Here is a 12,712-nt window from a genome sequence, read left to right as displayed (position 1 = left end):
GAGTATTGAATTGAATGTAACTGTAACTTATTTAGTTATTTAGTATCAATTTATTCAGCTCAAGGGGTCTATTTGAGTTCCATCTAAGCAATGATAAATCATGTTTATTTTCGGGCCAAAAACGTCATTTTTTAATGTTTATGATCCATACTGGTATTTTTCTAGTAATCGTGCTTTAAGTCAGTCTCAGTCAAACCAATAAAATTTACTCCGATTCCTATTCGATTACTCTAAAACAATCGAGCCAATCGAGCGGTAAAAGTATCGATTTTCCAGTTTCGATATTCGTCAACTAATTTGAGGTGAAAAAGTGCTCACCGATGGAGCCTTGGAGCCGATGGGGATGGAGGAAAAGAGGAATCTAATCAGAATCATTCGAATTTCGATTTCGAATTATCCGTTGTTACTTTTACCTTTTACCATGACCATGACGACGTTCGATAGCCTAACCTAACCTAAACCTAAGATCAACCTTTTTAAATTTGTCTTGTTTGACATTATATTCTGTTGCATTAATCATTAATATCATATAGGCCTAAGTTTGGAATATAGCCAATTAATAGTAGGTATACAGTAGTTGTAACCATGTGCAGTTCAGAAAGGAAACTAGGCCCATTCCCGACCAAACTGGACCAGAAATTTGTAGATGAATAACTAAACACGGGTAAGTTATGAGCTGAGGTATATCTCCCCTATTTATAGAGGAAAATTAGTAGAAGGCCTAACTTAGTTTGGTAGGTGTATGGCTCTGGGGAGTGGGATTTTCCCCTTGAAACCCTTTATTTTGCAATGGAACAAAGTAAACCTTAAAAGCTTTACACCACTGTCAACGATTTCATGGGACACTGACCACGTTAAATGCTTTTCTTAGATCACACTAACATGTTCAGCAGGACTGAGTCCTTGGCTTCAATCAAAAGCATCTGCGATTTGGTCGACCATGCTAACCAGGGCTGTCATGGTAGATTGTCCTTTAAGAAAGTCATGTTGGGCATTTATAAGTACTAAGTAGCCTATTTGACTCAAAATAATCAATTAGTTTTACAGACTATCTTTAAAATGAGAGCAGGCACAGTATGGCAATAGGTCTTAAGTTTGACAGCTGTGAGAGGTCACCTTTTATAAAGATGGGGATGGCCCGTGCAGTCTTAAGCAGCCAGGAAAACAGCAATTTCTCAAACAAGGTACTTAATCATATTCGTGAGAGGATAAAAAATAGCGTTGATAAAAATGATTTTTACTCCTGAGTAAAAATGCTAAACTTACTTTAGACCCGCAACACATACATTAAAAACAGCTGTTTTTGCTGCAGTATGACGAAAAAGTATTTTAATACCTGGTGATTATTATATGGACACCAGGGGCCCATTTCATAATAAACTACAAGTTACAAGTTACAACTTGTAACTTGTAATTTCCATTAGATTTGCATTGGGCGATCAGCTGATTTACTAATAATATTAGTTTGTACTTTATTATGAAATGGGCCCCTGGTCCTATAACTTACAAGCTTAGATTACGGTAGGCCTACAGTGCACAAATTTTAATGGCATTAATGGTTCAGATTTTCATTAAATATTATGATAATCTAGATCTACTCAGTACAGTACAGTACGTATATTTTCGCAACACTAACTTGCTGTGAAATTACATGTTTTCATTTCATGTTTATCAGCTGCGAAAATCCATCATTAACTTACATTGTTTACTACAGCAAAAGACTGTTAACCATGTGAAAGTAATGTTTACTGTAGGCTACCTGGATTTTGCCGACGTAAACAAACAAATATATGTTATTAATTTATCAACTGTTTCAATGTTCAAAATTAATAAAAAATGCTATGAGTTTTGTAATGAAGAAAACAATTATCTTTTGCAGTGTAGCGAAAAGTAACGTTCAAAACACGAGTGAAATTGGGCCTTTACACAGTGGCAGTTCCAAAGGGGGGGGGGGCTACAGGGGCTAAAGCCCCACCCTTGGACCCTGAAAAAATAAATTTAAACGTACATTTTGTCCTTAAAACACGCGATGTCTTAAAACAGACATCATCAATGTAGTTTTTATTCATCTTAATAAGCGATGGCAGGAGTATTATTAAGTTCCACATGGATAAACTTTTTGGACAATAGCGTTAACGAATAAGACAATATTATGCTATGGAAAGTTGTATGCATCATCCAATTTTTACAGCAGTCAGCTGTTGACATGCTAGGCAAAGGCGAGCGAGGACGTAGAAACAGCTGATTTCCTGATGTTCCATAGTTAGTTGTCAAATTGTCTGCTAGACACTAACTTTACAAAGGCTTCAATCAGCAATCAGCGGTTTTTAGCACCAGTAGCCTATTATCATTGACTATATAAACACTAGTGTTAAAGTATATAGCCTAGTCAATGCTATTACTGGATTCGATAATATACATATTCTGACAGATTTATGAAATGGAGAAAAACTTAAGGTTAAAAAACGTTTCCACTTGCTTGCATGACATATATAGGCCTAACAGGTGAAATGGAAGGTTTTAAAACAATTGGGCACAGTTTTAGCCGTTAGAAATGGCTTTATAAAGTCACCATACGGCTTTTAGGAGATATAGCTTTGTAGTCTACAGTAGGGCCTATGTTTTGAAATTCATGAATGCAAGTTCGTCATAGTTTGATTTTTAAAATGTCTACTTGCTCATGACAATGACAATTAACAGGTGAAATGGGAGCTTTTTGGACAGTTGGACACAGATATAGGACATTAACATTAATAATGGCTTTAGAAAGTCAGTAAACAGCTTTTAGGAGGATATGGCCTTAGCCTACAATATGTTTTGAGATTTATAAATGCAATCGTCATAGTTAGTTTTAAAAATGTCTACTTATTCATGACAAATAAATGGGGAGGGGAGGTTTTACACTCAGTTGTAGACGTTAAAACTGGCTGTAGAAAGTCACCCAACGGCTTTTAGGAGGATATGGCCGTAGTCTAAAGTGTGTTTTGAAATTCATGAATGCAATCGTCATAGTTTAATTTTTAATATGTCTATTAACTCATGACATACAACAACAATAACTTGGAGTTTGACAAAATGGGAGTTTATGGACAATTGGTCACGGTTTTAAGTGTTAAAAATGGCTTTAGAAAGTCACCAAACTGCTTTGAAAATTCCAAATTTTCCCGGGGGAGGACCTCAGGACCCCCCTGCTTTATTGGGGGATGCTCCACACCCACCAATCCCCCCGGTAGCCCCCCCCCTTGACAAGGTCCTAGAACCGCCACTGCCTTTACATATTCTCGATCATTTGTAATGACTTACTTTCTACTCTATAGCCTAAATATACTATTGTAATGCTTTGAATTGATTGTTTAGACTGAATAAACAAAAACTATCCTGGATGATTACAACAAATGTATATATTTAATGAAATTATGATATTTTTCAGGAGAAGTAATAGATTTGAAGAGGAAAAGGAACTTCAATTCATGCCGCAAGAAAGATAACTTACATTATCTGTTATAATACTTAGAACAACGTTTAAATCAATTAAGTGTTTTCTTCTCTAAAAGTGCAATTTAAAGTAAGTAATTAACTATGTAAAACTTAAACTATACACTTAATTTATATAGTTGATGCAATATTATTTGGGCAAGAAATTAAACAAAGAAGCAAAGTCCTTATAAATAAGTAGGCTGATTCAGGCCTTATATTAAAGTTGATTTATAGGCCTACACACATAACTGTTAAAACATTTAACAAATCAAACAGAAATAGACATTCAAAACCAACTGACTGATTCCAATTAGTTTCTAGCATGTCTAAAAGGTTATGTCAGAAATTGAATACTAAAAACATGTTAAAGATCACTAAAAAGCCTCCCCTTGAGTGTCCAATATGTAGACAAACTTTTTCAGCTGAATATACAATGAAGTGTCATATATATTTACACACAGGCGAGCGTCCCTTTAGATGTTTGGCATGTGAGAAAAAATTTATTCAAATAAGCCATGTGAAGTGTCATTTGTTGACACATTCTGGGAAGTGTCCTTTTAAGTGCACTAAATGTGAAAAATCCTTCACAACCAGCGGCCATTTGAAGAGTCATACATTAGTTCACACCGTAGAGCGACCTTATAAGTGCACTACATGTGGAAAACCCTTCAAAACTAATAAAGATTTGAAGCGACATACATTGGTTCACACCGGAGAGCGACCTCATAAGTGTACTACATGTGGAAAATCCTTCGCAACCAATTCAAAAATGAAGCGACATTCACTGATTCACACAGGGGAGTGACCTCATAAGTGAACTATATGCGGAAAATCATTCACATTCAGCAGAAATATGAAAAAACATACATTGGTCCACACCGAAGAGCGACCTAAGTGCGCTAAATGTGGAAAATCCTTTAAAACGAAGGACTGTCTGAATTAACATTCTTTAGGTCATACCAGAGAGCGACCAAAAGTGCACTACATGCATAAAATCCTTTAAAACCAACAGCCTATATTAGGAAAACTGCAATATATTTAATGAAACATTGATCATTGTACAGCGAGGTGTTTTCCTAATAATGTTCACTTAGGCTATAGGATTTTTTTTTAATTGGTAGGAGACCAAAATATATATATTTTTTTTAGATTCCTTATTAAACTTTTAAATGAATTTATTAAATTTAGTTTATGAAAATTGAGAAGGTCAAGGAAAACATAGCAATTAATTACAAGGTTTACGAAGTATATCTTAAGTACGAGGCATGTTTATTAAGTAGGTAATTACCGTTTTTAAATTTCTCCGTTTCAGCACTGCGATCTTGGCATTTTCGACATTTGCGCTGTGTATGGGCATCTTTTGGTAAGACCTAGCCGGAAATTCAAGAAAAATCGGCCGTGATTACATCCGGTTTTGAGCATTCAAAATGGTGCGCCAATTGAGACTGCCGCCGACTGTGAAGTGCGCGCTGTAATTAGATTTCTAAGTGCTAAAGGTGTGAAAGCCATTGAAAATCATCGACAGATTAGTGAAGTGTATGGCGAGAACATTATGAGTGCCATAATGGTACGCAAGTGGATAAGGGCATTTAAATACAGCCCAACCAACATTTATGATGAGCAACGCACTGGGCAGCGTCATTACTGGCCCCGTACCCAGTGCGCTGCTCATCATGAACGTTGGTGGGGCCGTCTTAAAATGCCCTTACCTACTTGCGTACCATTCCACCACTCGTTATGTTTTAGCCATACATTTCACTAATCTGCCGATGATATTTAATAGCTTGCACACTTTTAGCACTTACTTAAAAATCTAATTACAGCACGCACTTCACAGTCGGTGGCAGTCTCAATTGGTGGCACCATTTTGAATGCTAAAATCCGGATGTAAACTTGGCCGATTGTTCTCGAATTTCCGGCTAGGTCTTACCAATAGATGCCCATACACAATTTCTTGCATAACACTTCCATCAAAAAAAAGATATTTCTGCAACTTCCTGGTAAATAGTGTCCTTTAAGATCCATCAGAGTTTGGGGTTTGTTCAGAGAAACGTCTCCACAAAAAATTCACACACGCACAAATCTCTTAATGTGGAGGCTACAGAATACCACGGGAACACAAAATAAACCCTTTATAGGAACCTCTAATACACATCAAGGCCATTGAGTCCTGAGTTGTATTAAAGGTCAATGGTAGAATGTACGGTGGATCTTGTTGCAAATAAACAAAGGTACATTTTGTTTATCAAACGTCTTACCTGTGACCTAAAACAGTTCTTGACCACATCAACACATTGTATTCAATTCCTCAATTTGTATTTAAAGCTTGCCAAGCCCTTTAAAAATGTACTATGTGGGAAAGTTATTTTTTCTGCCAAGCAGCCTTTTTTTTCGGATGGATCCTCTTTTCCTCAAAATTTTAACCTACTTGAGAATTTATTTTAGCTGAGAATTTATTAAATCATGACGTCTAAGATGAAAGGGAACTAATAAAAAGTCCCTGCGCTGCCGTGATGGGCACGACATTTCGCACATTTTCACAAAAGTCAAACGTTTGGTGTTTATTATCTAGTGCTCCATGACTAATAAAATAAGTTTTTTACATACATATAACAACTTGAATACAGGGTGTTTTTTTTTTACGCAACACAAATAATTACAAGTATTGTGAGGTTGATTACTATATTGAATTTATATTAAATCTTAAATTAGGATAAACCTACATTAGTTACATGTCTCGCAAAGTTACATAAACTAACTGATATATTGATTTAAGTATATTTGTTAATTGTTGTATCACTAGTGAAAATTAAAAGGTATTAACTGCTTGAGTGTTTGACCTTATTTAGGTATTGTAGTTGAACTGTATTCCACCTACCTAGTGATAATCCCTCTTCTTCACCCTACACCATTCGGCTCATTTTTATTCTATAAAAATTTAAAAAAAAATGACAATTTGCTCCTTGTATAAAATAAACAGTCAAGCTTAACATACTGAAAAAAACTACATCAGCCATGTTATCCGTCTTAAGAGCTATTATATCAAGAGCTTTCTTTTTAGGGATCTCAAAGTATGCATAAAAATGGAGGTGGACACAAATATCTGTTCTTTATTAAACATCTCATGATTTAATTTTAATCTGTATACCTAGAAAAAACTATAGCTCAAAGTGCAGAAGAAGTTATTACCATGGATGTAACATCACCTTACACCTCATTACATTATTCATTATTTCATTATTGGAGCTCATTACACCTTTAGTAGATTTCCCATTCTTATGGATCAGCTGAAGACAATTTTATTGTTAGTTCTGTCGACCACAGTAAATGAGCAATTTTGTTTAAGGATAAAATGAAACCGTTATAACCTAACCTAACCAAACTTGCTGATTATGAAAAAAATTAATGAAGGTTTAATAATCTAATCAATAGGTATTAGTTTTCAATCGATATTAGGGTAGTCCAGTTAAGAAACTGTACCCGGTCTCAGTTACATCCTGCCCACTACACCCTTTTCCAATAATACTCCTCCCCCAAATCACTCTTACGCTCTGAAGAGTCAAACGGCACTCAGGCCTATCTGACGGTTTTGACAGTTTGTAATCCCCACGGCAAAGAATAGAACAGCACTCGTTCCGTTTCCCGATGTTGTCAGCTGTCCACTTTTTCAACCCATATACCTATTTCTATTTTTATTTGTTGAATACACCAAAGTGAAAGATCCCCTCTAGACAAATTCGGTATCACAAAACAAAAATGTGGATAAACTGTAGGTACCGGTACCATGGTTGCCATGAGCTGTGTGGGTTATTAAATAACAGTCCTTTCTAAGGAACATGTTGGGCTTAGTCACTCACTAACAAGACTACAAGATCATGCAGCTCTTCCTACACTCTTCTGTATTCATACTTTGCTTATAATACCTACCTTCGTATGGTCAACATTTTATTTAAAAGTATTAAAGTATTTTAAAACAAAATGCAGTGTAAAGTTTTAAAATAATTGTTCAAGCAAAATAAACATAAAAATACCTTATGATTACAACAAATGTGTATATTTCATAAAATATGGTATTTTTTTCAGAAGAGGCAATAGATTTGAAGAGGAAAGGAAACTTCAAATCATGTCGCAAGAAAGATTATACAGTATTAAAAATCTGATGTACTTAAAACAGCCCCTAAAAAAATAAGATGTTACCACTCTAGAAGTGCAAATTAAAGTCAGTAATCAACTGCGTAAAACATAAATTTAAATTATACACAACTTGAATATGGCTGATGCAATATTATTTGAAGAAGATTAAACCTAGAAGCAAATTTTTCTTTTTAATAAGAAGACTAGTTTGACGTGGAAGACTAATTTGACATGATGGGACATAAAAGTCAAGCAAAAAAAATCAAATTTGCTTCAAGTAAGCTATGCTGTAGACATTTATTACAAAACAATATTTGAGCAAGAGTTGTATTAAAGTTGATTGATTCTTGTATATCAAAGATGAACAACAGAAGTAGGCATACAAAGCCAACCGAGTAATTAATTCTAATTCTAGCAAGTCTTTAGAGTTAGAAGTAAGAAATTAAAAACTACGATGTTTAAGAACACTAAAAAACCTTCCCTCGAGTGTCCAATATGTAGGAAAATGTGTTCAACTCTATTAGGAATGAAGGGTCATATATATTTACACACAGGTGAACACCCCTTTAGATGTTTGTCATGTGAGAAAACATTTCTTCAACTACGTCATGTAAAGTCTCATTTGTTGACACATTCTGGGAAGTATCCTTGTAAATGCCCTAAATGTGGAAAATCCTTCACATCCAGTAGCAACATGAATAGGCATGCATTGATTCATACAGGAGAGCGACCTCATAAGTGCATTATATGTGGAAAATCCTTCCAAACCATTACTAGAATGAAGGAACATACATTGGTTCACACAGAAGAGCGACTTTATAAGTGTACTATATGCGGAAAATCTTACAAAACCAAGAACAGTATAAAAATTCATACATTGGTTCACACCGGAGAGCGACTTTATAAGTGTACTATATGTGGAAAATCATTTAAAAGCAAGCAATGTTTGAAGCAACATACATTAGTTCACACAAGAAAGCAAACTCATAAGTGCACTACATGTGGAAAATCCTTCATATTTAGCGGGCATTTGAAGATTCATACATTGGTTCACACGCTACTTTTACTTGTGGAAAATTATTCCAAACCAGTAGCCATGTAAAGAGACATAAATTAGTACACACCGGAGAGCGACGTCATAAGTGTAACATATGTGGAAAATCCCTTCAAACCAAGAACGCTATGAACATTCATACATTGGTTCACACAGGAGAGCGACCTTATAAGTGCACTACATGTGGAAAATCCTTTAAAAGCAAGCAATGTTTGAAGCAACATACATTAGTTCACACAAGAAAGCAAACTTATAAGTGCACTACATGTGGAAAATCATTTAAAAGCAAGCAATGTTTGAAGCAACATACATTAGTTCACACAAGAAAGCAAACTCATAAGTGCACTACATGTGGAAAATCCTTCATATTTAGCGGGCATTTGAAGATTCATACATTGGTTCACACGGGAGAACGACCTTATAAGTGCTCTACTTGTGGAAAATTATTCCAAACCAGTAGCCATGTAAAGAGACATAAATTAGTACACACTGGAGAGCGACGTCATAAGTGTAACATATGTGGAAAATCCCTTCAAACCAAGAACGCTATGAACATTCATACATTGGTTCACACAGGAGAGCGACCTTATAAGTGCACTACATGTGGAAAATCCTTTAAAAGCAAGCAATGTTTGAAGCAACATACATTAGTTCACACAAGAAAGCAAACTTATAAGTGCACTACATGTGGAAAATCATTCACAACCATTAGCAATATGAAAAGACATACATTGGTTCACACAGGAGAGCGACCTCATAAGTGTACTACATGTGGAAAATCCTTCACATTCAGTAGCAATATGAAAAGACATGCATTGGTCCACACCGAAGAGCGACCTCATAAGTGTACTACATGTGGAAAATCCTTCACATTCAGTAGCAATATGAAAAGACATGCATTGGTCCACACCAAAGAGCGACCTAAGTGCAATAAATGTGGAAACCCCTTTAAAACTAAGGACTGTCTGAATAAACATTCTTTGGGTCATACCAGCGAGCGACCAAAAGTGCACTACATGCGGAAAATCCTTTAAAACCAACAGCCTACATTAGAAAAACTGCAATATATTTAATGAAACATTGATCATTGTACAGCGTGGTGTTTTCCTAATAATGTTACGAGGATTTTAAAACGTGACTATGCCATGAATTGCAATGTTGTTGATCCCACTTATAGGATTTTTTTGAATCGGTAGGAGTCAACAATCATTGTTTTTTTTTTTAGTTAGATTTCTTATTAAACTTTTAAATGAATTTATTAAATTTAGTTTATGAAAATTGAGAAGGTCAAGGAAAACATAGCAATTAATTACAAGGTTTAATACTACAAGAATATAAATAATCTTACAAAGCAAAATATTGTAAAGATATTTGCTCCATTGTTCATCAAATTTATATTGTTATAAAGGGTGATTGAGAATAAACCGGGCATTTTAAAAATAAACATTAATCATTGGATTTTTTCAATTAGAACTTTTATGTCTGAAAACACTTGCCATTTAAGACATGCATTATTTGCTAAACATACTATAGGCTACACTTGTAAGATATCCTTAACTTTTAGAAAATATCAGGTGGAATCCACTTTCATTCATACAGGTTTGAGTTATTTTCTTAATTTCTTGCATTACACTTCCATAAAAAAAAAATATTTCTGCAACTTCCTGGTAAATAGTGTCCTTTAAGATCCATCAGAGTTTGGGGTTTGTTCAGAGAAACGTCTCCACAAAAAATTCACACACACGCACAAATCTCTTAATGTGGAGGCTACAGAATACCACGGGAACACAAAATAAACCCTTTATAGGAACCTCTAATACACAACACCAATGCCATTGAATCCTGAGTTGTATTTACGGTCAATGGTAGAATGTACGGTGGATCTTGTTGCAAATAAACTAAGGTACATTTTGTTTATCAAACGTCTTACCTGTGACTTAAAAAAGTTCTTGAGCACATCAACACATTGTATTTAATTCCTCAATTTGTATTTAAAGCTTGCCAAGCCCTTTAAAAATGTACTATGTGGGAACAGTTATTTGTTTGGCCAAACAGCCTCTTTTTCGGATGGGTCCTCTTTCCCTCAAAATTCTAACCTACTTGAGAATTGTATTTTAGCTGAGAATTTATTAAATCATGACGTCTAAGATGAAAGGGAACTAATAAAAAGTCCCTGCGCTGCCGTGATAGGCACGACATTTCGCACATATTCACAATAGTCAAACGTGTATGGTGTTTATTATCTAGTGCTCCATGACTATTAAAATAAGTTTTTTACATACATATAACAACTTGAATACAGGGTGTTGTTTTTTTTTTACGCAACACAAATAATTACAAGTATTGTGAGGTTGATTACTATATTGAATTTATATTAAATCTTAAATTAGGATAAACCTACATTAGTTACATGTCTCACAAAGTTACATAAACTAACTGATATATTAATTTAAGTATATTTGTTAATTGTTGTATCACTAGTGAATTAAAAGGTACTGTATTAACATTAACTGCTTGAGTGTTTGACCTTATTTAGGTATTGTAGTTGAACTGTATTCCACCTACCTAGTGATAATCCCTCTTCTTGACCCTACACCATTCAGCTCATTTTATTCTATAAAAAATTAAAAAAAATGACAATTAGCTCCTTGTATAAAATAGACAGTCAAGCTTAACATACTGAAAAAAATTCTACATCAGCCATGTTATCCGTCTTAAGAGCTATTATATCAAGAGCTTTCTTTTTGGGGATCTCAAACTACGCATAAAAATCTAGGTAGACACAAATATCTGATCTTTATTAAACATCTTGTGATTTAATTTTAAATTGTATACCTAGAAAAAACTATAGCTCAAAGTGGAGAAGAAGTTATTACCATGGATGATACACCTTTAGTAGATTTCTCATCCTTATGGATCAGCTGAAGACAATTTTATTGTTAGATCTGTCGACCACAGTGAATGAGCAATATTTATTTAGGGATAAAATGAAATCGTTATAACCTAACCAAACTTGCTGATTATGAAAAAAATTTAATGAAGGTTTAATAATCGAATAAATATTAGTTTTCAATCGATATTAGGGTAGTCCAGTTAAGAAACTTCTTGGGTAGTCCAGTCTCAGTTACATCCTGCCCACTACACCCTCTTCCAATAATACTCCTCCCCCAAATCACTCTTACGCTCTGAAGTCAAACGGCACTCAGACCTATCTGACGGTTTTGACAGTTTATTATCCCCACCCACGGCAAAGAATAGAACATTACTCTGTCTGTTTCCCAATGTTGTCAGCTGCCCACTTTTTCTACCCATATACCTATGTCCTATTTATTTGTTGAATACACCAAAGTGAAAGATCCCCTCTCACTCTGACAATTAGACCAATTCGTTAATTACAAAACAAAAATGTGGTTTGGATTCCACTTTAAACTGTAGGTACCATGTTTACCACGAGCTGTGTGGGATATTAAATAACAGTCATCTCTAAGGAACATGTTGGGCTTAGTCACTACAAGACTACAAGATCGCGCCACTCTTCCTACACTCATTTGCATTCATACTTGGCTTAAAATGCCTACCTTCGTATGGTCGCCATTTCAATTAAAAGTATTAAAGTATGTTAAACAAAATGTAGTGTAAAGTTTTAAAATAATTGGTCAAGCTAAATAAACATAAAAAATACCTAAATGATTACAACTAATGTGTATATTTTATAAAATATGGTATTTTTTCAGAAGAGGCAATAGATTTGAAGAGGAAAGGCAACTTAAATTCATGCTGCAAGAAAGATAATATTAAAAATCTGATGTACTTAAAACAGCAGCTAAAAAGATAAGTTGTTACCACTTGAGAAGTGCAAATTAAAGTCAGTAATTGACTATGTAAAACATAAATTTAAATTACACCATTGACTAAGTCAAAGATTACACACAACTTGAATATGGCTGATGCAATAGTATAAAAAAATTAAACCTAGACGCTACTTTTTCTTTTAAATGAGAAGACTAGTTTTACATGATGGGACATAAATGTCAAGCAAAAAAATCA

At 34.6% G+C, this 12,712-nt stretch overlaps 1 protein-coding gene across 2 annotated transcripts; it reads left to right on the top strand.

Moving 5' to 3' along the window:
• Positions 1-346: 346 nt before the first annotated feature.
• LOC128994019 (zinc finger protein 708-like) lies at positions 347-11,150 on the top strand. Of its 2 annotated transcripts, none has more exons than XM_054418220.1 (3): positions 347-664; positions 3,431-3,565; positions 7,561-11,150. In XM_054418220.1, the coding sequence occupies exon 3, from the start codon at positions 8,794-8,796 to the stop codon at positions 9,697-9,699; it is 906 nt and encodes a 301-aa protein (XP_054274195.1). In that variant the 5' UTR covers positions 347-664; positions 3,431-3,565; positions 7,561-8,793; the 3' UTR covers positions 9,700-11,150. The 2 variants fall into 2 exon arrangements, with proteins under 2 accessions (XP_054274195.1, XP_054274196.1); XM_054418221.1 differs by lacking the exon at positions 347-664 and adding an exon at positions 739-1,184.
• Positions 11,151-12,712: the final 1,562 nt, after the last annotated feature.

This window comes from Macrosteles quadrilineatus, unplaced genomic scaffold, assembly GCF_028750875.1.
Source record: "Macrosteles quadrilineatus isolate MER2022 unplaced genomic scaffold, UCM_ALF_1.0 Scaffold_5__1_contigs__length_97177068, whole genome shotgun sequence".
NCBI classification, from domain to species: Eukaryota; Metazoa; Arthropoda; class Insecta; order Hemiptera; family Cicadellidae; genus Macrosteles; species Macrosteles quadrilineatus.
Note: the sequence above shows the minus strand (reverse complement) of the source record. Positions and strands in the feature narration are given on the sequence as shown.

What these genes read in the sequence shown, in the direction of transcription:
- LOC128994019 (XM_054418220.1), top strand. Translation starts at nt 8,794, where the DNA reads ATGAACATTCATACATTGGTTCACACAGGAGAGCGACCTTATAAGTGC.